Raw genomic sequence first — 26663 nt, 5'->3', positions numbered from 1 at the left:
CAGGCAGTTTGCTTTTGCTCCCGGGATTCAGCGTGTTTGTGTGGAAAGAGCGAGAGCAGCCGCGGTGTAATTTTCTGGCCTTTAATCACTACATGTTAAGATAAAGCTGCTTTATGGGCACCACGCTGACTGAACAGGCATATGGCTCTACAAAGTTGGTCGCCAAAGACCCGACTTGAAATTGTCCGGCTTTATGCTTAGGCTAGCAAAGAGTTCCTAGAAGTTAGCAGCCTCCTGGAGTATTGTTCTTGGCTGCAAGTAAACTGCTGACATCAAAATAAGTATTTCAACCTGCGCTTCCTGAGAATTTCAATCTCAGCACTTGTTCCTGAAGGCACCTGACAAACCTTTTTGTGATCTCACAGTCGCTTTTATCCTTGGGTTAAACGCATACTTCTTCACAAAGAGAAATATATAATTTATAGTTTCAGGTATACAGGTCAGACAGACAGAGACCACATTCCAGACCGCAAAATCTCTACTCACCCGAGGAGCAAACATATTGCCATTTTGGCAGCATATGTACTCATCTTTATCATATTGACTGTTTTGTTTGTGTGTGCTGACACGCTCATAAGTACCTATTTATGCGGAGCTTCCACAATCCGGCTTGCTGGGTAGCACCTTGTGGTCAGGTCCATTCATGGAAGACGACTTGTCACTCATCTTCTAATAATGAGACATCAGAAGCCTTGGGAAAGCTGCTTTTGTTGCATTAGCACCTTGTGTTTCACCTCTGTAAAGTTTACTTTTCCATTAAAGATAAAGCGCACCAATAGTTGCTGAGGGAAGGAGAAGGCAGGAGGCAGTGAGTTCATACACATGTCGTTAATTTGTTGATTTTGGAGAACTTTTTTTCTGCAAGAAGTTGTGCTTGCCATTTATGAAATTATTATCAAACTGAGTAGTTGTACTAGAACGTATTTTTCCGTGGCCAGGTGTGTAACTGAGCAAATAAAGGAGTCGGTGTTGCTGGTCTTGGCATCGGTGAAAAACGTATACCAGGGTGTGTGTTTTGGTTTGACCACCACCGAAAGAACCATGAGGTAAAAGAAAAAACAGCTGATCTTTCCAGGCTGTTTGAAGGAAGGAAGGAATTGCCATGTGCCTCCACCTGCAACAAGGGATGTATTTTGAAGTAACTTAATTGCACGTTGGCAAAGCAAAATCCGTCACGCCAGGCCCTTATGAATGTTGTAGTATGGAAATTAGTCATGTGAAATAATAAGCAGATGAGCAGAAATGCTACTGGGATGGAATGTAAAACTATCCGTAAAGAGGATAATAAAATGTAAAAGAATCTCACATCAAAGCAGTGACTGAATCCTGTTTGACTTGTTGATCCTGGCTTAATTTGTTGAAAGTTTCCTGAGAAGTGCACATATGGTATGTTCAGTGATCGCTACACACTGGAGAAAACTGACCCCAGTCTGTCATCTTTGGGCTTTCAATTTAGGATGGGAATAGTTTGTAATAGAGGCAGACCTTGTCTCTTGCTAGTGAAATAAACTGTAGTGCTACCTGACTCTAGAAGGAAAATGTAACGTAAAAGACTTAAGATTTTGGCAGAAGGATTTGGTGTTGTTACTACAACCTGTCATATTTTTGTCTCAAATACGTTGGTAGGTTTTAATAGTTATAGTAAAGCAAACACCCAGTGCAAACATATCTAAATTGTGCATTGGATGTTCATTACCACAGGGTTTCTGACTAGGCCTCTTGTTTGACTTCTTTTTTAAGTAGAATAATTTCAGAATCATACAGCTACTGTTACGTCTAATTTGCATTAAACTCCTGGAGAAAGACTCGTATCAGTATAAAACTGCTAGTGAAATTAATAGGTTTCTGTCTAATTCGGGAAGAATTGTCTCACTGGAAGGGTGGTCAAGCCTTGGAACAGGCTGCTCGGGGGAGGTGGTGGAGTGTCAATCCCTGGAAGTGTTCAAGAAATGACTGGGTGTGACAGTGCCATGGTTTAGTTGACAAGGTGACATTCAAAGGTTGGACTTGATGACTTGGAGGTCTTTTCCAACCTTAATAATTCTGTGGTTCTAGTCCTGGTGATTGTGGACAGAATTAGATGTAACATAGGCTGTCAAATGATGAAAGGCCCTTCTGTGACGTGCCTTCCTTCCCTTGTCTCCCATCATAGTGCCCAGCCAATATATTGCAGTAAATTTTAGGTTCTTCAGGCCAAAACTGTGAATTACCTGTCTGCTGCATAAATCATTTGTCCAGGATGAAGTTGCTGAAATAATTTTATTTTGGAAGTTCTCCCACCTCTTTGATGGGACCTCAAGCATTGCCCTTCATGTAAGGTTGCAGAAGAGAATCTGAATGGCAGGTTCTCTAGTCTTTGTGTAGCTGATGTGGGTCTCTTAATGACTTAACAGATAATTATTCAAAAGTTGCTGATGAAATTTATGAAAATATTCAGTGAAGCAAAATACTTGTGCTGATGGAGTGGTTAAAGTGGGTTTGCTTCCTAGTGTGCTTGAATGATGTAGTTAATTAAAACAGGCACACACTTCATTCCTTTATTTTGTGCTCAGTTTGTCTTTCTTCCCTGCGTTTATTTCTGAGCATCAAAAAATACGTTTTATCTATTTGATATTTTGGTAGCAGAACCAGTTCACTGTAGTGCTGTTGTGTAAATTAATTTGCTTTAGTCTGATAGCAAAACAGGTTGTAAAAGTGCAGTTTAGTAAAGATATATGAGTTGCCAGGAATGGCAAGCTTTGGATTAATAAATTTGTAAATTATCTGATTATCAGATTTTTTGAGTGTATCTAAGACAGGTTCTTATGAATACACTGAATGTTTTAACAGCAGCTTCTAAAAATTATTCCAAGAATTATCAGAAGGTATGATATTGACAGTTACCCCAACCCCTGAAGGGATTGAAAACATGATCTTTACAAGCTGCTGTATGTATTTTAGTTGTATATAACAATGTGTATTTTTGTGTGGTGGATTTTGGCGTTTTTTTAAAAGAAAAATTTGTAACTGGAGACCTTATGAGACAGAAAGCCACCTCTCTGTGCTCTAACATGTGCTCCTTTTAGACCGTGAAACTTTGGCAGAAATTGAGTCAGAAGTTGCAGCTTTCTGGGTAGAAGCTAAGAAAAAAAACACGTTGAGAAATTAAATATAAGGAAAATAAATAGTATAATGGTGAATCAATCATGTATTATGGGCTTTTTTTCTCTATTGTTTGTTGTATTGAAAAACTGACTGGTTTTGAGCGGTGGAAGGATGCAGGTGTCATAACTCACTGCCTTGGTTAGTTGTTCAAGTGGTGTGGAGAAGGTCAATCTTAATGTAGTTTTTGCTATAAAATACTAGAACTATTGTAGAACAGGATGGTAGCATAATAACTGGGATTCCTTTATTATTTCTCAGACTCTTGGCTCTAAATCCATGCTTTAGATTTAAATTATTATATTTTCCAAGGGATTATATTGTCACATTTGCAATACTTTCACGTTTATCTGTTAAAACAATAGATCAAGCACAGCTTACCTTGTTTAAAAATGGAAGATACTGTCAAGTTTCAAACTGAGCATTGAAAAGAAAATGTTGTGCCAGTTAAACAAACATGTTCCACTCAAGTTTTGAAGAGCTGTTTTGCAGGGTGATTTCAGCTGCCCCCTGAAGCACTTCTGGTATTTATGTGGTGTTGTTCCTTCACAAAAGGAAACCCACATGCAGTCCAAGTAAAAATAAAACTTGAATATTGTCTAGAAAGCCTCGCAGCATAAACTGTGCTTGTATCTAAATTAGAATGTGTTCCACCTTCCACCAATTATGAATAGACTTTGCTTTCGGAACAAATTGGCAGCATCATCCCCTCCTTATTCATCAGGAAAAATTACTTGCTGACAAGTTATTTGCAGAGCTTCAAACCATCCATTCTGAAGTCCTGCTACTGTGAGTGTAGTTTGTCTTGTGATCAGCAGTACTTTGGGGATACATCTTAGGTACAAACTTTGCTCCTCTTATCTCTGCACGGCCACCCAGTTTGCTTTTCCTTCTCTGTTGTCATTGTCCCAGAGGATTGCTGCAGTTTTGATGGTTCCAGAATTTATTTTTCATTTTTCAGACCTTTTATTCCGTGTGTCTTGACATACTGCACTTGGCATGTTTGCACAGCCACGTCTTTCTACAGAAAATACCTTGTATTAGGATGGTCTACTAAGAGACTTGAAAGAACCATAATAAAAATGGCTTTGAAAGCTGATTTCTGTTTTCATGTGGATGGCATCTCTGCTGGATGGAGTTCAGCGATTGAAAGAAGATCACTGACAATTAAACTGCCACGTCCTTGACTTTCTTTAGTTTCTCCCACACCCTCTAAACTCAGCTGAAACCCGGCAAGGAAAGTCATTGAAGATAACTGAATTCTTTTATCAACACAACATGCCATTAGTAAACAGGTTCCTTGTAGCATATGACAGAATAAACCATTTTAATACAGTTAGATTGGAATAGTTATATAGTATAATAGTTGAAATAGTTGTTTTGGAAGGACTTACTGAATTCTGCTGGAGCCATGTGCTAAAGGTGCCATTTCTGGGCACTCAGCGCTGTTCTGTGATGATGAAACCAAACCTGGAGTGATGTTAAGCACAGAGGTTTTATCTGAACACAGTCTAGAGAAAGTTTTGCCTGAACAGTGGCTTTAGGCTTGTTCACGGCAACAGAACAGATGTGACCTGAGTAAAACCTTTAAGTGATCAGTTGTTACGTTTTTTTACTCTCCCACCCTCCTTTCTTGTTTTTCCTTCCCCTTTATCTTCCCTTTCATGCTTCACGCTAAAATGCAGCTCCCGCGTGCTAAGTCCTAGAAAGCCAGCCAGGAAAGATCTGTTCAGCTGGGAGGACAAGGAACTCTGTGGATTTGTTGTCAGGTAGGGAAGTTCAGAGTGTGATCAGATATCAAGCCTTTGAATTCAGAAAGGGCATCATCAGCCAGGCGGTGCGTTGCCTAATGTTAATCTTCTTTTTGTTTAGTTTGCAAATGCATCTTCCAAGTCTTTCCCTATCCATTCAGATAGAAGAGATTCCTTAGAATCAGATAGCCTCTTCTGCCGCCTGGCAGAATATCCCATGACTAAGATAGAGCAGCAACATCGAGTCTTACATTTTTGAATCCTTTGCTACGCCCTAGTGACACACAGAGCAGAAGTTCTGACAGGGCAGTCCTGCAGCAGCAATTTTAAGCGAAAAGTGCTGTGAGGTGGAAAAAGGGCTTCAGTAAGGTAGTTGGGCAGAGGTGTGTGTTCACAGCCATGCTATGGCCAGTCGGTTTACCTGTGCAGGTAAGTGGCAGTTCTCTCGGAGAAAATTACAAATTTGTTTGCTGCTCCACCCCCGCAGCCGTTTGCCTTGTTTTGTAAAGGCCAATTAGTTTACTACTGAATGACAAGTGAAAAGTAGGATTACACTATCACCGTATGTTTCTAAAAGCTCTCAGTCTAAAGTTAATTATTGAGGCTGAACGACACGAAAGAGGCAGTTTGAGGGGGTGTGTGTTTTGTTTTAAAAAGTAGGTTCTCAGAAGAGGCGAATCCTGCTGGTAAAAACGGTGTGGCCGAGGTGAACAGGATTCGCTGAATTGACGTCCTGTGAGGTGTGCAAGTTGCATATGGCATACCCATGAAATATAATTTGGATAACTATAAACTGTATTAAAATTTCCAGCAGAATGTGCAGTGTGCATTATCTCGTGCTTCTGACATTCGCAGTGTATTCCAGGAAGCAGGCAGAGAGGCTTTTCAGAGTCGCTGAGGAATGAGGGTGGGGTTCCCGGTGTGAAGCTGTGATAAGGAAGATTAGTCACTGGATGTGGAAGAGATAAAGGTTGAGGAGGTGATGTTATCCCTGTATTAAATAATCCAGTGGTGATATTAGTCGTGCTCAGTGTTTCAAGCTCGTCTCGCAGTAAAATACTGAAGAGTTTCAAGGAATGGTTGTGACCACTTCTGTTTGGAAAAACATGCATTGGGATAACCAGGCCTTAACAGAAGTTAAGAGATGGTTTCCTCTTAACTCTCAGTTCTAATCTCCAAGAAGAATTGGCAGGTAGTAATGGGTTTTCTTCCCCTGAATTCCCGATGCAGAAAGTAGAACGCAATTGAGAAGGGAAGGGGAAAATTACACAGAGTAAGAAAATCGGATTCATATACAGAAGGGTAATTGCACATGTGTTAAGACATAGAAAGTTTAAATAGAATTTTTTTTCCCCAGTGTAGGTTATGGATCCCAGACTGTTAGGCCAAATAGCATTGCTTATGAGAGAGTTTTTTCCAAGCATTATAATAATTTCTGATAGAAGTATAAGTGACTCTTGTTTAGGAGATCAAGTGGGATCATCATTATGAAGCTTAGACCTTAATTTAACATGGGTCTGAAAATGTATGTGTCAGCTTATTGTAAATGGTCATATTTATCATAAACATATCCATTGTGGAATTTGGGCATTAAAATTTATCAGTCTTAATGTAGTTTTATAGTAATTTTCTCTTTTAATTTTTTTTTAATTGCCTTGGTTTGACTCTGAGCCGTATGGCTGAACTTCATTTGGCATTTGAGTAATTACTTATAAAAGGAAATTACTAGGAATTTGGGAATATGTAATTGCTTCTGTGGGGCATGCTTACATAAGGATAGATTTCATAAATTCTATCTTATAAATATAGTTTCTACTAGGAGCACTTCTTAAATGTGCTTCGGGGGCTTATTTTCTTTGCTAGTTCTTTAGTTAAAATACCATCATTTTGAGACAGTCTTGACCTTATTAGCTGAACAAATGTCTAAATACAGTGTTAGGAAGTATCTTGTACACCTGCTTTTCAAGAGTATTTGCACCTATTTAAATGTGACCTTTTCAGACTTTATGGAAATGTTTATTGACTTTGATATCGAGGCCTCTCAAAAAAACCTTTGGTGTAGTATAACAGGTGGTTAAATGGAGTTGTTAACTTACTCATTTGAAGTGCAGTCGAATTCTTCACCTGAAAATATTTTTCCTTCCTTTTCAGAACTCAAAAATTCCACCGTAGTTATAAAAGCGGCAAAACCCAGGACAAGGAAATGCAGCAAGGTTTGTGTTTCTGGCTGTAAATATTCAACATGGTAAATAGCTGATAGTAGCGAAATAAAAAGATAACGAGGTATTTTGAAGTTACAACCGGAAGTGTTACGTTCTGCTCTGGTAACAGATAATTTGGAAGACGGAGACAAATAAAAAAGGAAGGGAAATTTAAAATGAGGAGGGATGCTGGATTGATGTATGCACAAGGAATAAAGAAAAGTGCCTCTGTTTAAAAAATCAGTAGGCTTCCATAAAAAGGAGAAGGGGCTGCAAAGGAACAGCATCATTTGAGCACAAGCGGTGCTAGATTGGGTTTGGAAATCCTTTTTGCATATTATGTGATGTGTGTCCTTTATATGCATAAAATTACCATTATGAGAACAAGGAAATGCTGAATCCTTTTACTGAAAAATTAAGTTTCTAAAATTTTGCACAGCCACCCCTTTTTTAGGTTGGTCCTCAAAGGTCTTCCAAAAACTAAAAGCCTTAAGCAGTAGATACCTTTAAATCAAGTAGGAAGGTATGTGTAAGACCACATTTAATCTGGCAATTGTTTGTGTCTGCTCAAAAGTCATAAGACCTCTTTCAAAATTTGTACCTTTGTCTTCTGTTGCATTTCTTGTCTTTTAAAACCGCTGCTTCTAACCTTTCTGCTCCAGGGGGTAGTCTGGCCATCTGAGTCACGACTGATGTTTTTTGTGTGTTAAAAAGGACTAAATCAAGGAGGTAATAGAAACTGTTTCCCATCTTTGCAGGCTGATGATTTTGGTGATATCATGAACTGGCCGACACCAAGCGAAATAGCAAACAATGAAGTGAGTATCCTTTGTTATCTTCGGTATTAATTTTTTTTTAAAGCCATGTTGACTTACCTGTTTAATACTGCCAGAGCGTGCTTTTGGTGCTGTAGGGTTTCAGCAGAACTTTTGCTGATAATTCAGGATACTGTTGCGTGCTTGACTGTCAGCACTGGTAGTGGAACCTCTGAACCCTTCACAAGCTCACACCATACACTCTGTTTATCTCTGGTGGTGTACCATGGACATGCAACGTGCCATATTCATTTACTCCGCTGATTTAAAAGTTCTGTTTACCTTTTCTGCTGTTTTCATCTGTTTATGCACAGATGAGGAGGCTTTTGGAGTTGTGAACACGCTGCCCTCTCTTAGGGCTCAGAGTACTTTGTGCCTGTTGTCTTAAGGCAGCTTAGTTATCCTCTGGTATATTTTCCTCCCCCTTTTGGATTTTAAGTTAACATCTATTCCATCAAATTATCTTCCCTTTATCTCAAGTGATAAATGCATAATATATTTGAGATCTCTTTGATGCTATTTGAAACAAGAAGAGAGCACAGATTATTGTGGGTGATAACATTTCACTCTGCTGTAGCTGTGCATCAGCATCCCTCTGATGGTTTTACCGTTTTCTTGGTGAGGGAAACCAGAACATTTGGGTTCGTGGGTTTGGGTTCAACGTGCGTTTTGTAATTGAAAGTGTCCAAATTCATGTAGTCTGTAAAACAAAGTAACACTTTGTTTGTATTTAAACTCAGTTGTGTCTAGGGGAAGGCTTTGTGATCAAATTAAGTACAGTGGAGTACTGCAGCATCTGCTGTATGTACTCCAGCAGGTTCAAAGCTGTCTCCACAACGCAGGAAAATCCTTTCTCTTTGGCAGAAACCTCTGCAACACTTCATTTTGCACGTGAATGTTATATCTAATCACAGAATGGTTTGGGTTGGAAGGAACCTTTAAAGGTCTTCTAGTCCAACCCCCCTGCCATGGGCAGGGACATCTTCCATTAGACCAAGAGGCTTGGAGCCCCATCCAACCTCACCTTGAAGGTTTCCTGAGGTGGGGCTTCCACCACCTCTCTGGGCAACCTGTGCCACTGTTTTACCACCCTCATCATGTCACATTTCTTCCTCTATCTTGTCTGAACCTACCCTCTCTTAGTTTAAAACTATTACTGAACCATTATCCTTGCCCTGTTGCTACGGGCCCTGCTAAAAAATCCATCCCCGTCTTATGATCCCCTTTTAACTATGGAAAGGCCACAATAAGGTCTCCCTGAAGCCTTCTCTTCTCCAGGCTGAACAGCCCCAGCTCTCAGCTTGTTTTCATTGCAGAGGTGCTTCAGCTCTCTTACCATCTTTTTGGCTTCCTCTGGACTTGCTTCAGCATCTCCATGTCCTTATGTTCGGGATCCCAGAGCTGGATGCAGCGCTCCAGGTGGGGTCTCACCAGACTGGAGCAAAAGAGCAGCATCCCCTGCCTCGACCTGCTGCCAGACACGTTTGGTTTCTGGGCTGCAAACACACCTTGCTGGCTCATGGCCAGCCTCTCATCCACCAGCACCCCCAAGTCCTTCTCAGCAGGTTCTGCTCACTTTCCCTTCATGCCCCAGCCTGGATTGGTACCAGGGATAAATTAAACTTCCCACTCTCTGCTGAAATGCTGGTCATTTTGCCGCCTTTGAAACCTCCCTGTTGTGTGGGATCTCCAGGAAGTGGCGATTGGCAGTATGCTGGCACTACTCAAAGGCATACAGTTCCCAGTAAACGCCATAGTCTGATGTGGGGAAAAGAAACAAATCTGTGATCACACACCTCCACATCCTCTGATGTTTGAGTCATGTTCTGTTTTAGTAGAACACAGTTGTAGGAGTTAAGACCTAATGGCTCCTTAAGGTTTACACGAACACTGGGCTGTTAAGATTGTACAGCATCATGGGGATTTCTGATTTACCGTTCAGTATTCTGTGAGCACAGCTTTTTAAAGATAATCAGTCTTGGGACTGATCAGAATATTCCTTTCTTTCCTATGAAACAAGGGATTGAAACACTGTTGTTGTGCACTCTGTAATTTTACATCTTCTGTTAAAAACTTTCTTACTCTAAAGATTAATTTTATAGTCTTGCCGAATTAGCAGAAAATAAAATTATTTAAAGTGAGACTTTACAAAACAGTTATTAAAACTCGCCCTGCTGAAGAGGTTGAGGACAGGTAATAATAAAGGAATTTTAATAGCTAAAGGAAATGAACGTGTGCCTCTTGCTATCAGCAGCTGTGCTGTCAGAAATAATTACCTGTGTCTCTTGCAGTGTAAGACTGTAAGTCACAGTAAGAAGCCAACAAGCAGAAGAGAAAAGGAGGAGAAATCTGATCAAAAAAGCAATAATGGAATCAAGGACAATCCAGAGGCGAAGCCAGATGGTCTGGCAGATAACACTAGTGAAGATGAAGCTCAAACTAACAACCAAAGGAAGAAAGGTCAGTGTGGGCACTGTGTGTAATGCAGTAAGTCATTGCTGATACAGTTACGTTGACTCCAGTGGAATGACTTGATGAAACTTTTCATGTTCTGCATTTTCTAAGGTGATAACAGAGTATTTTCTGCTTTCCACTAGGAAGCTTAAACCTAAAGGCTTCCTTTCTCATGTTTTGGAGTGTTCTAGAGTAGGAATTCTGGGAGAAAAGCAGCTTGTGTCCTACTGATGGTCCTTGGAGTTCTGACAATTTCTTGACGATTTTAGCGTGGCTGTACAGGCCATTACTGTCTCTCCTATGTTTATTTTCCTAAATAGGTAGCACTATGTTAATGTAACTTAATATATAAATATATATATGTGTGTGTGTGCATGTGTTACTCTATATACTAACACTTTGGTTTTCATGTTCTGTTATTAGCTTACATATTGAAGTGATCATTTGAAAACTAAACCAGGTTATTTATTTCCTTTTGATTCAGTCTGTTACATTAAAATTGGGAAACAAACCTGTGTCTCATTTGGTCAGGAGACTGGAGAAGGCTGGAGAAACAGCAGAGAGAGTTAAATAAATTTAACTATAATTGATATTATAGTTAAATAAAAAATGGGTAGTGGACATTTTAGGCCAGCCTACAACAAAATAAAGCTTTGCTACTGATTTTTAATGCATGTGAATGAACTCAATCTAAATACTTTGAGGTGAAAATACAGTACCACAGCTAAAGTCTCGGGAAAATTTTTAGAGTTTGTGATTGAAATCTTTATTGTTCTGGTTAACTTTGGATGTTATTTTGTTACCTCTAAATTTCATATGCAAATTGTGAAATTGTATAGTAACATATTTACTATTTACAGTTACATATACTATAAATTCTTGGTAATGAAACTTACATCTGAAAGTTCATTAAATAAAAAGATTGACCTTTATTTTGTGTATTTAAAGGTTAGGTAAGGTTACATTTCAGTTTGAGAAATTCTTGTTTACTGAATTTATTATTTAATCATTCCTAATACCTTAAAAATTTCACTGTTAAGCTTCTCCTGGTTTTTAAACTTTGAAATTACCCGTTGCTAGTTTTACGTGAAGAATTCTACAGAATCCTTTCAGAGGCTGAAAAAACTCAAATATTGGTATAATTGAGAGTAAAATATTAACTTTTCAAGGTAACAAGCAGAAATGGGTGCCGCTTCATTTGGACGACGTAAGGTCGGGCAGCCAAGAAAGACCAGGCTCTCGGACCAGCTCCAGATTTCTGCTGGAAACAAACAAGTCAATACCTCATAACAACAGACGGAACGAGGCAAGAAGTGAGTGCTTCTCAATCTCTGGGTCTTGCTGTCGGTGGCAAATAAAGTCTAATAAGCACCACGTGAGCTGGTAGTTTATGTTGAAAGTTATCTTGTCAGGTGGCAGAAATCTTAGGCTGAATGTAAGTCTTTGGTTTAAGTTTTAAAATGGCGTTTTAATATACGTTAAGAGTTTAAATGTTGGCTCGTTATATTAAGTACTGCGTGCTACTGAGATGGAATTTATGAAGTAATTTTAGGAATGTGAGTATAAGGGTTTGATCTGGATGTCTGAGGAATGGACAGGGGGAAGATTTTTACTGGTTAACACTTTCTGGAGCAGTTTTTTCTCAGGATGGTCAAATGACCAGAAACCTGTAGTGTGAACTCTGCCTCAAGGCTCTAGTGATTCAAGACCAGTTTCAGTGGGTGAGAACGTAAAATACCTCTTGGTCTTTTCAGAAACATTGTTTTTAAATTAAAAAAACAAAACCAAAACATTTCAGGCTAAATGCAACACTTGCTCATGAAGGTGTAGTGTGTGTCTGAGCCACAGGTACTCTCTGGGGTGCAAAAATTAAACTGATTTGGGAAAATAGTTCGCATAATACATACGCATTTGGAATCTCGAAGGTTGAGGGCAACAAGTGCACAGATCCAAATTTCCAGTGAGACACACACATACAGATCATGATATTTGTAAATTCAGAGTCTTATTTGACAGCAAATACATGACTTGGCTACATGAGCGTACATGTGTTGTAGGGTTCATTAAAAATAGTAAAACAAGATTTTTAACTCAAAGAACCATATCTTTAGTCAGTCCTTTCTTAAACTGAGCAATTCTCATTTTGATCAAGTAGGGGCTGTATCTTCAGCATTTCTCTGACAGAGTGGTCCCTTGGCACCTGGAAGACTATCCAGTTACAACTTAAAGAAACCTTAAGCAAAGGTCACTAACTGAGCATGGAAATCTCTAACAGTGTTAGGAAAAGAGAAGGAAATTGTGTGAGAGAGGCTTCCTTTCCTCTCATGAGTGAAGTGAGAATTAATGTAATTAACGTTTTATATACGTAACAGTTGCCATGGGAATCCCATCCCCAGTAGGATCATCAAGAGCTGGACAAAGGGATCGATTCACCCCCAATAGTTGGCAGATGGCACCAAGTTGAGCGGTGTGGTTGCCACGCCTGAAGGATGGGAAGCCATCCAGAGCGACCTGGACAAGATCAAGAAGTGGGCCCAAGGGAACCTCCAAGGCCAAGGGCAAAGTGCTGCACCTGCATCAGGGGAACCCTCAGCATCAGCACAGGCTGAGGGATGACCAGATTGAGAGCAGCCCTGCCAAGAAGGACTTGGAGGTGCAGATGGATGAGCCAACCATGTGTGCTGGCAGCACAGAAAGCCAGCTGTACCCTGGGCTGCATCCAAAGCAGTGTGGGCAGCAGGTGGAGGGTGGTGATTCTGCTCCTCTGCTCTGCTCTGGTGAGACCCCACCCGCAGTGCTGCCTCCAGCCCTGGGGACCCCAGCACAGGAAGGACACGGACCTGTTGGAACAAGTCCAGAGGAGACCACCAAGTTGATTAAGAAGGATGGAGAACCTCTGCTGTGAGGAAAGGCTGAGAGAATTGGGTTTGTTCAGACAGGAAAAGAGAAGGCTTCGGGGTGACCTAATTGTGGCCTTCCAGTACCTGGAGGGAGCCTGTAAGAAAGACAGAGAGGGACTATTACACAAGAGCACATAGTGACAGGACAAGAGCAAAGGGTTTTAAATGGAAAGCAAGTAGGTTTAGATTAGATATTAAGAGAAAAGTCCTTACTATGAAGGTGGTGAGGCACTGGAACAGGTTGCCCAGAGAAGTTGTGGATGCCCCGTCCCTGGAAGTGTTCATGACCAGGTTAGGTGGAGCTCTGAGCAAATTGGTCCAGTGAAAAGTGTCCCTGCCCATGGTAGGGAGGGTTGGAACTGGATGGTCTTTTACAGTCCTTTCCAACCTAAACCATTCTACAGTTCTATGATTTTTTAGCTAGGAGTTATCTGCAGGAGGACTCTGTATTGGGTTGCATTTTGGATTGACTGCCAGTGAAGCCCATTTACTCCTCCTCATTGCTAACACCTCCTGCCTGACTCACCCTCAGGCATGGCTGGCAAACCTTCCCTTTTGTCTCTTGCAGCTCGAGCTCTGACCACCTGCCTCAGCCAGCACAGCTGGGTCTGTGGATTGCCTGGGTGCAAACTGAGAACTCTTCTGTTACAAGGGATTTTTTGGCACCATGGTGTCTAATTGTGATGTGATTTTATTTTTTTTTTTTTTCTCTTCAAGGTTGGCGTCGTGATAGAGAGAAGAGAGACGACCACGACGATGTGTGCAGTGTGAGGAGTGAAGGTGGCAGCGTCCGAGGATTCTCCAGGGGCAGAGGAAGAGGGAGAGGCAGAGGAAGAGGAAGAAGCAGAGGAAACCCCAGCAGTACGCAAAGAAATAGACACTTAGATAAAAATTTAAAACTATGTTTGTGATGTTACTGTTTTCTTTTTCTAATGTTATTCTTTTATGTTCTCCTTTATTCTGAAGTGAACTTTGAGTATTCAGTTGGTTATCAAGAACTGTATGGTGAAGGAATTGACCAAGTATTTCAGCCTGAGCTTAACAGTGGTGTGATGTATTACTATGGTGACGGAACAGGAGTGCAGATGTATTCTGTGGACGAAGCGCTTCTCAAAGAATATATAAAACACCAAATGTAAGTAGATTGCTTAACGTATAAATATTTTTAGAGACCTAGTTAATATAAAATAATTCATTTCAAACAGTGTTGGATCCTTATTACCCATACCCAGATGAAGATTAGGGCATCTCAGTTTAACTTTTTGAGTTAACTTTGACCATTGGCAGTGTCAGCTCGAATTTATTCACTGTTGGGGTGGAAAAACTTGAGTAATGGGGAGGAATTTTAAGGAAGCTGTTCTGCATCTTGTGCTATAGCCTGGCTTTAACTTGTATGCCTGTTTTATTTATGGTACACAGCCCTTTTTATGTTGTCATGTAATTGAGATATGGATGTCTCTGAGCTTGTGCTTTTGAGTACTGTTGGTCTGTTTGCCTATAAAGCTCTTCTTGGGTGACGTTTTCCTTATTTGCTCTCGATTTCACTTTGAGAAGTCTTGTTAGTTTTATGTTTTCAGTGTGTTTCACCTGAAACATGTAACTGAAAGAGAGTAGTTTTGCAATGATACTTGATTTTTCAATAATCTGAAATGTTTACTTTCTCGTGTACACCATTAGGCAATGAGAAACCATCTGGAAGACTGATTATCACCAGGAGACAAGTCAAAAAGGGCCTGGAAGCCACTAGTTCATTTTAAAGAGACAGTTTCCACCACTGGCAGATATTTCATCCCCAGTGCTCGCAACGGCATTTCTCTGCGATGCCTCTGTGGTGGTTTTTGATTGCCCTTGTTACTCCATACAGCAACTTGCTTATTTTATTCTCGCTTCTTTTGTTGCAGTTGACGCAAAAAGGAAGAGAAAAAGCCTCTTTAAGGGCAGAAAGTATCTGACATGTGGCTCTCAACTTCAAAACTTCTATTGCAGTCTTTTTTGTTACTCTTGCTGCCAGGCCCCCCCTATGAGACCTGACAGTGGACATGTTACTGCCATGTCAGGATAATCGGCCTGCACTGTCCTCAGACAAGTGGGGGAGGAGCACAGCCACTCCACTGTTGGCCAGATTTCTGGGCATGCAGTGTAGAATCCAGACCTTCTAAGGTAGGACATGATGATGTCCCCCCTCTGCTGAGAAAAATGTCAGTTAACAGCCTCGGTCACATCTGACTTCTGGGTATATTTGTATTTTATTTTAGCACCAAGAGGGTGGCAGGTGTTGATAGAAGACTCGGCGTGGCTGGCAAACCACAGCCATCGGTAGCTTGCCTGATGTGAATTCCTCAGGCAGTTTGGTTATGGAGTTTGCTTTCCATGAGAGAGAGAGATTCTTGAGCAGGTTTAGAACATAATTTCACTGTTTTTATGCTCCAAAAAAAAAAAAAAAAGGTTTTTTAATCTATTCACTTCTTTTATCACAATAAAAATTATGGGAAACAGACTTTATTCATCAGTTACTTATCATTAACCTCTAAATGGGGGTGGCTTTATCTGCCTTTCATAATTAGCTATAGAATATTAACGTGAATATGCTAAAGAAGGCAGTATTTACAGAATAAAGCTACACAAATCTGTTAGCTCTCAGAGTTCCTTAGGGAGTGCGAGATAACTTAGGATATATTAAAGAACTGAGATTGAATCCTTATGAATGGATAAATTTTAAAAGTTCACCTGCCTAACAGGGAAAAATCCTAGAGACTGTGTCCCACTGAGTTGATGTGTAATTACAGGAAAAAACACTCTGCTATCAAGCAGCTTATGCTTGTCCCAGGAACCAGCTTCATGTACAAGAGAGAACTATTTGTACTGCACACAGAAATACCTTCTATGTTCTTAATTACAGGCTGAAGTTGTCAGTTGCCACTGAAAAGTTTCAGTGCTTAGCAACTTCTCAGTCTGCAAAATGCAGAACTTTATTTAAAAAGTCCTCTTGCTTTAGAAAACAAAGAAATAAATGAAAGCTCAAATATTAATTCAAGAATAAGCAAACGGACTCTGAGAAAAAGGAAGAAGAAAAAAGCTGGAGGGGGGGTGTGTGTGTTTAGGTTTGTCCCTCTACTTGGAGCAAACTTGTGCATTGTCTTCATTTATCATTAATGGTCTTTCACATTCCTTTTTCTAGAGTGATGAACATCAAGTGAGGCAGTTTGAGTCAAGTTCAGTCATTGTCCATTTCTGCTTGTGGAATTTTTAACTAGGTGAATCGTTACAAGATTTTACCTTTACTGTATGACTGTAAAGGTAACATTAGTAAAATGTTGGTATATGGCATTTGTTCTTGCTTATCTTCTAGACTGGGAGGGGAAAAGGAATATGTAGCAGCTCAGAACAGTAAATAGGATATTCTCGAAGGCGACTTGCTCTTTGTGCACAGTTGCTTCACTGATCATACTTAGCTCTGAGTAAGAGCTCAATTCTCCAAAACCCTTATTCTCTTCTCTGTTTGCTTTGATTTAATAGCAGTGTTTTCATTTGTCCTGTCTTGTTGTCCAACTGTGAGGCTTTATATTCATTCTGTCTTGGAGCTGAGTGTTGGTTTAGAGCGTGGTGCTAATCACACCGAGGTCACTGGCCATTCACTTCAGAGTTGGGCTCGGTGATCCTTGGGGGTCCCTTCCAACTCAGAATGTTCTGTGTGTGATTCTGTGTGTTTCACATAGTCAGCTTTTGCTTCAAATTTCTTTTAACTACAAAAAAATTAGAGAAAGAAATGGTATCAAGGTGCTCCTTGGGTCGATGATGGCTTCAGAGTGCCCTCCTCTTGGTAACTTTGGCCTTGATCCCAACTTCAGTGGAGAGCCTGAGTGTTTTACACGTTATTGAAATTAGAATTACCTTTATTTGCCTGTGTGGCATTTTTCCTCAGCATTTTAAAACCCTTTTTGTTTTCTTTTTGCGCTACCTCTGTTTTTATGTCATAGAATTGTATTCCCTACCTGCGTTTCCCTGAGCGCAGTGAGGAATATTCCTTGGATGAAACGTGCAAAATCATGGTGTGATGTGTAAGCTCTGTGAAAGGCCTGGATTTTAGTCGTCGTGATTAAATTGGATTTTTTCTCCATTCTTTTTTCATAGGATGTTTTCTCATTCCCTTGCTCTGTGTGACAGATCACGATTCGAATGCCTTACTTTTTCTCTTCACTGAGTGTAAAACATCTTGACACCCTGATCATTTCCTAGAGCAGCTTCATTGTTGAAGATTTGTCTTTCTGCTGTTTGTCCCTCGTCTCTCTCGTTCTGTGGTATTATCAGATTCCTGAAACGCCCTATCCCTCTTTATACACTAATCATCATCTCTTCTTTTAGACTTTTTTTTTTTTTTTCCCTCCATGAACTGTTGTGCCTTTTGGTACAGTTTCATGACAAGTACAGCATTACTATTTTTGTTTTCCCATCTTCCCACGAGCGTGCTTGATGATTCAGAATACATATATCTATCTATATATATATATGTGTGTGTGCCTCAACACTCAGATAGGACGCTTAAACATTCTAATGCACTGGAAACTGAGACAATAAAAGATGTGGTTCAGGATGAAGGTGCACTGATAGTGCTGTGTGGGAAATAACTTACACCCAGCCTGTAAGCAGTGCTTGTCCTTCATCTGTATGAAGGCCAAGAGAATGTTGTTTCCTTCTTTTCATGTAAGTAACGAGGGAGGGGGTGGGTGAAAGAAAAACGGAGCGTAGGCTTTGGTTATGTAGTTCATATATGCAAATGTAACAAGGCTTTGATTTATGCCCTGCTGTGCTGTGCTGGGTCAAAAGTCTGTCTTACTCTGTCAAGCATCCTTGCTGCTCTCTTAAGTCTTGCTGAAAAGGTGCAACTGTTGAAGAGTGATTTTTGTCTGTTTGTTTTAAATGGAAGACTTTAATAATAAGGAATCTTAAGTTGCTCTTTCGGGATTTCGTTTAACCCGTAATAAGCTCAGATTTGTGTGTTTCGTTCTGCAGTGAGTATTATTTCAGCACAGAGAATTTGGAAAGAGACTTCTTCCTGAGGAGAAAGATGGACCAACAAGGGTTCCTGCCTGTTTCGCTGATCGCCAGCTTCCGTCGGATGCAAGCTCTGACTACGAATGCTGCCCTCATTTTGGAGGTAAAATCAGTCACAAGTATGTATGTGGGAAGCTGCTTGATTAATTCTATGCTGCCATTTAAAGTTAGTGCTGTGAGTTAAGAAAAATTCCTGTTTGTAATTACAAGGATTTATAAAGAGGTTATAAATGGCCAAGTTGTTGTGTTTTTGTGGTTTTTTTCTTTTTTTTTTTTTTTTGGATGGCTTTAAAGTATGTTTGTCACACAGGCCCTGAAGGACAGCACAGAAGTGGAAACTGTGGATCAGAAACTAAGAAAAAGGGTTGATCCAGAAAAGTGGCCAATTCCAGGTCCTCCTCCATGCAGCCTGCCTCCAACTGACTTTTCTCAGCTCATCAATTGTCCAGAATTCATACCAGGACAGCTTTTTGGCTCACACACTGGTAAAGGATTTGCTGTATAGAAACATAATTTTAGGAGTGTCTGCCTAGCTTAGGAAATTTGCCTCCTGATACTGATTTCACAATAGAAGTTGTACATTTGGTAATGGTTTATTCAGCTGCTCTGCCTGCCAGCCTTGCACATGCCAAGTCACATGTCTGATGCGAAGCAGATAAAAATGTCTCTGGCTGTGGCCAGAATATAAAATGATGGACTACAGTCCTGCAGAATTCCTAATATTAATCTTAAGTTAGTCATAAAATCTGCTTCATTTTCGTAGCACCTGAAAGTCGACTCTTTTCTTTGGTGTGTCCTTGTTTTGGATGGGAAGCTCATTCACATTATTAATAGGGAGATGGCTTTGTTCGCTGACAACACTTGGCAAGAAAATTTTTATACTAAAACGTTGTCTGGAATTAAATGAGAAGAATCTATCTCCACCCATGCGTGGAGATAGAGAGTGGCATGGAGGAAACACATCCCTAATGACACTGCTCTTGTTTTCTGAGTAACACGTAATTTCCCACAGTCTGTTAGAAACTTTCTGTGTGAATAAGTTCTTAGAATTGATTTTATCCTGAAATGTTGAGTGAACTGTGAAAATCTATCTCCTGAAAGTGAGAAGAAATTCTTTGATCACTGTTAACCAGAGAGGTAGAAAAAATGGTAGCTGTGGTTAAAAGAGAGACCAGTGAAACAATTAAAAAAAAACACAGTTAGAAAAACAATCCACAACATGAACTGAACTTCTGTTTTCCACTACTAGAGTCTGCACCAAGTTCTCCGAGAGTGGGAAGCCCACTGAGTCCAAAGGAAAACACTGAAACAAGTAATTTTCAGACAATGTCCAAAGGACTGTCTACGAGTTTGCCCGATTTGGACTCGGAGCCTTGGATAGAAGTGAAGAAGAGGCATCGGGCACCCACTGTCAAACTAAAGGTAAAATCAAAGCCCTTTAAGTTATGTTTTAAATAAACAAATGCCAACGTTGAGATGATACTGTAAACCGAGATTTTTCACATCAACATATGTGGTACTTGATAATGCAATACAGTTTGGATAATCACTATCCAATTCAAATATAAAAGTTTTTCCAATTTAGGAAACTGTTCCTGTACCTGATCAAACAGCAGATCAACACAAACCACCCCCACCTCCGGAAGAACAAGAGCAAGAAGAACTTGAATTCTTGTTTGATGAAGAGATGGAACAAATTCAGGGTCAGAAGAATAAATTTACTGATTGGTCAGACAGCGATTCTGATTATGAAATTGATGATCAGGACATAAACAAGATTTTGATAGTAACACAGACACCACCATATGTGAAAAAACATCCTTGTGGAGACCATGCTGGAAACCACGTGAGCCGTGCAAAAATCACATCAGAACTCGCTAAAGTCATTAACGACGGCTTGTACTATTACGAACAGGATTTGTGGATGGATCATTGTGAAAATGAGGCCATGATGAAGGTAATTCTCCTAATTTTTGACCTGAAAACCATGTCTGTCCAAACAGTTCCCAGCCATCTGCTATGTAGTTGTAAAATGCTACACAATAAGTGTCAGTAATTTGCAGGTCAGTTGAATTGTCTTTACACTCGAAAGCCAACTCAAGTTTTTCTTATCACAGACTTGACCGAAAACATAGAATGAATATTTCCTAGAACTATTTTTAACATTTTGGACATGGTTCAAGTTCTCCAGTGTTTTCTTGTTCTTTGAAAGTTTGTTTCCTAATAGCTGCAAACGCTGACCCAGAGGGGAAGGGAGATGGGACAATGAGATAATGATAGGAAAGGAATACAATAATTTTAAGGTAGTTTTATATTAAGGTTCTGTTTGCCTTGTAGTTTATTAGAATAATGGTTGGAATGGAGTTACCTAAACACTAAGTGGTGAGGGGAAGGGGGCTTAATGGACAACTGGAGCAGCGGAAAAACAAGAATGACAAAGATAGAAATTAATGTTGGGAATAAGAGCGAGAAATAAACGTAGAATTCAGAATATGGATTTGATTTTTTTTTTTTTATTACAAAGGAAATGGACCAAGAAAAACAGCAAACATGAAAAGAACAGTGAGAAATAGCAAACAGCAAGAGAGAATATTTTCTTTGTTGTTGTTGTTGTTATGGTCTTGACAATGATTTAACAAGATTTTTCATGCACAGCATGCACACACACACGTGTCCCACCTGAGGCAGGTGTATGGGTACTGAGGTGTTAATTCTGGCTTACTTTCTCTTTATGAAATGCACCTATTTCTCAGGATGATATCTGTTACCCTGCTTTGCATTTACAATTTCATTTCTCCAATTCAGCAAGAGATTGAGAACTTTAAGAAGCTAAACCTCATTAGTAAGGAAGAATTTGTTATTCTTGCACCAGAAATGGCTGATCCAACCCAAGAAGTTCCTCCTGGACCTCCGGAGTTACAGAAAGGTAAGTAAAAGTATTTGTTTTTTAGAATCTTTTGGAATAAATAACTCTGTAGGTGTTTTAACTCTTTCTGCCTGTCTAAAAATCTTAATTTTGGTTCAGTTAGCAGTCTGAGGGGCTCTTTCTTTGCTCGCTTTTCAAACTGTCAGCTGTTCTTCGGTAGCATGTAAATGAATTGCCACCACCGGGTGCTTTTTGTGTAATTTGGATTTTACCACGTGTAAACTGATGTTGTGAAACATTTTATAGAAACCAGCAATTTTATGGGACACGGGGATGGAAGTGAGATCAGAAGAATTTTTGACTTGTATCATAACCTCACTGAGCAGTCACAATGTCCAAATCTTCTCTCTTATCTCTCAGTAGCAGTATTAACATTTACTAGCTTACATACTAACAGCATCTCTGAAGTAGTTTAATAAAACCACCTCACTTTCTCCTTCCTGCCTCCACAATTTAGCAAAAGAGCTGACTTGTAACATCCTAAGTACTGAAGTACCTCCAGCAGCAGGAATAGCTCGATCACTGCCAACAGCAGTTCCAGATTCCCACCATTTTCACCCCGGCTTGATCCCGCGAACACCTCGCACCCCAAGGCTACAGGATCCCAAAAAAACCCCCAGGTTCTACCCTGTTGTTAAAGAAGCACGATCCTTGGATGTAAAGGTAAATGGAAAAACGTATTAAAAAAATAAACAAACAGAAAAAGCCTATAAAGCTCGTTAGTGCATGAAACTTTTAGATCTCTGTCTTAAGAGGGAGAGAATGAGTGAAGTCAAATTAGGGAAATAAATCCTTCATTTACTTCCTTAGACTCCTAGAAAAAGAAAAACACGCCACAGTACAAATCCTCCCTTAGAATGCCACGTTGGTTGGGTGATGGATTCCAAGGACCACAGGCCTAGAACTTCATCTCTGAGGTAAATTTTGTTGTTTTTGTGGAAAATTTGTTTGCAGTTAGTTCTCAGTTCTCACAGAGAAACAGGATGCGATAAAAGACAATTTATAAATACCGTGGAAGCTGGGAAAAAGTAATCAAGAAGGACAAAAACATGGAATCGGGGCTGTCTAGAAGCAAGGTAGACAGACGGGTTGAGAAAAGCTGGTTTTGGGTCAGAAATGTGTTGCTTTTTCTCTTCAGCAGCTCCAATGCCTCGCCTTCAGAAGGAGCTCCTCTAGCAGGCTATGGCTGCACCCCAAATTCTCTGCCAAAATTTCAGCACCCTTCTCATGAACTGTTAAAGGAAAATGGCTTTACCCAGCAGGTGTACCACAAATACCGGCGAAGGTGTTTAACGGGTAAGCTGCTCCGTGCACGTCCTAAAATTTTAGGTAGGAGGTACCAGTTTTCTTCACGTTGTTCCTCATCCTTAATTTTCCTTGGGAAAGGAAAGCAAAATTTATTTGATGCTTCTGTTTTAGGAACTCTGCTTTCCATTTGAATTTACATTCCCTGACGAAAAAAATACCCTCCAATTTGAACTGCAGTTACCAGAAGGTCTTGTGTGTGTGTGTTTACTAAAGGAAAAGCACTTGAAAATACTCTGCCGAAGATGTAAAATAGTACTTTTGGTTTCCCCTTTCTGTTTTTTCTTCCAGAGAGGAAAAGGTTGGGAATTGGCCAGTCCCAAGAAATGAACACACTTTTTCGTTTCTGGTCCTTTTTTTTGAGAGATCACTTCAACAAGAAAATGTATGAAGAATTCAAACAGCTTGCTCTAGAGGATGCAAAAGAACACTGCAGGTATATTTTTTCCTGGAAATTAAAAACTGTTGAGGCCTTACCATTCCTTTTAATGGCTGTGAAGTTTACGTGTATCTGAAGTGTTTTTGGTGTTGCCTTAGACTGTTTGTAAATCTTTAAAATAGCGGTGTGTATAAGGTATTTTAATAACGAAAATCAGTATATATTTGTGCTTTGCAGAGAAATAGCTAAATGTGCAACATTCCCTGACTTGCAGTCCATCCTGAATGCCACAAAATCCTGTAACTTGTTGACTGTGTGACAAGTCAGCTCTGCGCTAACACTCCTAAGATTCTTCCTTCTGTAGGTGAAGACATTCTTAATCTCATTCAACTTGTTCAGATCGGTTCTTGCCTTACAAAACTACCAGAAAAAACGACCACAAAGGAAATTGCTGCTGCCCTTTAGGTCTTGGATGTTATTCCCTTCCCTTTTCCCAGCTTCTCCACCTCTGTTTCTCTGAGCCAAAGACACAAGGTACATTTTTGTACTTCTCTGTTCTGTTCCAGGTACGGCTTGGAATGCTTGTTTAGATTTTACAGCTATGGCCTGGAAAAGAAATTCAGGCAAGAAATATTCGAGGATTTCCAAGAAGAAACAAAGAGGGACTATGAAGCTGGTAATTATCACAGGCCTGTCACTGCTCACACTGGGGTAATGTTAGCTGGAGATGATCCCAGTTCCTTGGCACTGATTTGTTAACTAACCCAAGCGCAGCCTTTGTTTGTATCTTTTATCCTCTGTTCTCCCTAAACATATAGTTACCAGTGAATAATGAAAATTTGAATTAAACTTGGTGTATGTAAATTGCTAAAATTATCTTCTTCCATTACTAGGTCAGCTGTATGGACTGGAAAAATTTTGGGCATACCTAAAGTACTCTCAGTACAAGACACCAGCCGTGGACCCTAAACTGCAGGAATACCTGAGTAAATTCAAGAGACTGGAGGACTTCAGGGTGGAGGTAAGCTCCAATACCCATTTTAAATAAATGTTTGGTGTACTGATATTTTTACTGCGAGGTAACCTGAAAACAGTCCTTGATTTCAACCAAATCCTAAGGGCCTAATCCTTTCAGTCCTTTAAAGCCTTTGGAAAGGCAAAATGACTTAACAGCAAAACACCTGACGGGCTGCCCGTGTTTATTTTCAGCCTCCTATTAGTGAAGACTCTGGCAGAAAGAGAGTAGTTGCTGCAACAGGTGAAGATTCAGCTCATCGCAGACATCACTCTAATTCATCTAAAACACTTCCCGCCACTAAAACAACCCCCACTCCCTGTCAGTCCCGGGCACTGGGAAGTGTTACCGGTGGGAATGCTGTGCCAGCATCCACGAGCCGTAGGGATGCTGCCACGAAATCCACAGAAAGTGATGTACCAGAAAAATAGACTTCTGGGATGAGCTTGTGCTCTTGAGAATCAACCTGGACGTGGCCCTCTTAATTTGGAGATCTTCAAGGCGAGCCAATCCGCTACACGATTCAAAACGGATGGAATGACAACGAATTGGATTCTCTTCTTCACAGGATGTAGTTCCAAAACACTTCCCCCAGGAACGGGATCATCGGAAGGATCCTAGGGAAGGTTCTTTGGCTTCAGTATTGCTTTCCTCAAGCTTCTGTTTACAAAGGACTGCATTCCTTGCATATGCAAAAAGATACTTTGGGGGATGCCTTACATTTCAGCTCAGATTTCTTAAAAAAAAAAGGTAACACCCATGTTATTTACTGTGCTTTCCTTACTCAGATTTCCCCGTTGTTTTTATTTTACCAAAGCAAAAAAAGATTACATTATATGTAGAATATTAAATGGGAAGGAGGGATCTCTGTGATTGGTTTACTCTTGAAGCTGACAATCAGAAAGGATGGTTTTGTGCAAAAGCACACCCGAGAACACGCAGCTATTTATGAAACTGCATTTCTGGATTCTATTTAAAGATACAGTTTCTGGTTTCTTTCAGGGTCTCCATAGTTGGCATTTTATTAATTATGGAGTTTGAGTGGACATAACTGGGATAGTTTTACAGATATTTCCTTCAGTACTGGTTCTTTAATAACTCAAGGAACAAAAAACTACAGGGGAAAATGGAGCTTTTGATTTCATAGTGTCTTAATTTAACATTCAGCACCTACATTTTGGGCAGGTTGTTAAAATAGCAAACTATTCAGATTATTCTGGGCTTGAGAGGTGTCTTCATTTGAATTCTCTTAGGAACTCCAACAGGAGAGGCATAATTTTAATTTTTTTTTTTTCCATATTTCAAGTAATAATTAGTTTGGAGGGAAATGAAGTATTTCTTGTAAATTTTATTTGCTTTATTTTGCAATATTTGAATTAAGTTCTGCTTCAGTTGCGCTAGCTAAGCCTAAATGATTTCAAACAGGTCTAAAGACAATTCACTGAATAGAAGTTATTCAAATACAAATCCATTTTTAATGCTGAAAGGTGGGGATGTTTATAACCTGTCATGTCTTACTAACTTCATTACTTTGTTTTTAAAGACTCAAAAGGAACGAAGTGGATAACTTACCTCCTCCAGGGGTAGGTGAGAGGAATTCCAGCTGTTTGTTAGTTAACTGCAGAAATTACTCCCATTAACTTTTAAAAAGTTCTGTCTAGCACAGATGCCTTAATCTGACTGCACAGCCATGGATGGGGTTTTATTATAACAAGTCCCTTAATTTTTCAGTCATTGTCTTGTGAACCTCACTGGAACAAATGATCGATGTTTGCATTGAAAGGAATGGGTTGTAGCAGTGACCTTCCCACAGTTTCTACCATTTCAATACAAAATCCAGCCTTTTGTCAGTGGCCTGTTTCTAAATAAATTTAAACAAACACTATACCGAGATTATAAGTAAATATCCTATAAATATGCTGAAGTGACACATCTCAGTCCTACGTTTGATCCATGCCTTTTGCTCTCCATGAAAATGATGCAAATGTAAATTTGGATTGAAATTGTATATACAAGTAATAAATTTATTTCCTTTCACTTTTTCATTGGAAAATGTGCAGATGAAGCTTTTAGTGTGTGTAATTTTGTGATTACCTTCAAATATTTTATAAAAACAACAACAACAAAAAATCCTAATTGTGTTGTATATCAACTTTTTCCTCCCCCCAGAGTATGAAGAAAAACAACTTTGAAAGAGTGTTAAGGGTGTGGATTTGCACGGGAATTTCTGGTGCACTGAGGTGTTGCGGAAACCCAGCCTGTTACGGGCTGAAGTGGTTCTTGGGATGTGAACCAGCTTTCTTCAAGTTCAGTATTGATTTATTTTTGCTACGTGAACTGGGTATTTTCAAAGAAACCCACTACAGGCAAGTGATAAGTATTGTGGAAAGCAGAGAGAGGGAATACTTTACCTGAGAGAATGAATACTTGACCTGCTGCCCTCTAGAATTGCTTACATAGTGTCCCTTTAGTGAGGTGGACAAACCACCACCCAAGTTCATCCACAACTCTGACTGCCTTCTAGGAATGCCCCTTTCACTTCCCATGGGCTTGAATCTTCCCCCTCTTTCCTTGCAGAGAGGTGGAAAATACAATACTTACATTGCTGCTTGTTTCTCTCTCTGGCTTCACGTGGTGAATCACCTCTGAGGCTGTAAATTTGTCTCATTTGGACATGCTTGTGTGTGTATCCAACATGCCCTTCTGATTGATGCCTTTTAGGTC

The 26663-nt window shown here is 39.9% G+C and overlaps 1 protein-coding gene across 7 annotated transcripts in view; it reads left to right on the top strand.

Moving 5' to 3' along the window:
* The first annotated feature begins 5953 nt into the window (after window positions 1–5953).
* The window catches only part of LARP1B (La ribonucleoprotein domain family member 1B), a 25300-nt gene continuing 4590 nt past the window's right edge, over window positions 5954–26663 (top strand). The window contains exons 1-20 of one of the 7 annotated variants that reach the window (XM_027899545.1): window positions 5954–6029; window positions 7044–7105; window positions 7852–7911; window positions 10200–10368; window positions 11532–11675; window positions 13980–14123; window positions 14229–14397; window positions 18273–18417; window positions 18625–18799; window positions 19564–19736; window positions 19900–20271; window positions 21120–21240; window positions 21698–21903; window positions 22051–22157; window positions 22379–22536; window positions 22837–22981; window positions 23491–23600; window positions 23818–23945; window positions 24134–24182; window positions 24266–25930. In XM_027899545.1, the coding sequence (XP_027755346.1) occupies window positions 5969–6029; window positions 7044–7105; window positions 7852–7911; window positions 10200–10368; window positions 11532–11675; window positions 13980–14123; window positions 14229–14397; window positions 18273–18417; window positions 18625–18799; window positions 19564–19736; window positions 19900–20271; window positions 21120–21240; window positions 21698–21903; window positions 22051–22157; window positions 22379–22536; window positions 22837–22981; window positions 23491–23600; window positions 23818–23945; window positions 24134–24182; window positions 24266–24324 (2757 nt within the window). In that variant the 5' untranslated portion in view covers window positions 5954–5968 and the 3' untranslated portion in view covers window positions 24325–25930. Of the gene's footprint in view, window positions 6030–7043; window positions 7106–7851; window positions 7912–10199; window positions 10369–11531; window positions 11676–13979; window positions 14124–14228; window positions 14398–15287; window positions 15423–18272; window positions 18418–18624; window positions 18800–19563; window positions 19737–19899; window positions 20272–21119; window positions 21241–21697; window positions 21904–22050; window positions 22158–22378; window positions 22537–22836; window positions 22982–23490; window positions 23636–23817; window positions 23946–24133; window positions 25931–26663 lie in introns of those variants that run through there. The other 6 variants (XR_003572997.1, XM_027899546.1, XM_027899543.1 and 3 more) reach the window with 6 other exon arrangements.

Source organism: Empidonax traillii, unplaced genomic scaffold (assembly GCF_003031625.1).
Source record: "Empidonax traillii isolate 1590-97213 ecotype Southwest subspecies unplaced genomic scaffold, ASM303162v1 scaffold675:size783547, whole genome shotgun sequence".
Classification (NCBI taxonomy): domain Eukaryota; kingdom Metazoa; phylum Chordata; class Aves; order Passeriformes; family Tyrannidae; genus Empidonax; species Empidonax traillii.
This window is presented reverse-complemented; position numbering and strand designations above follow the sequence as displayed.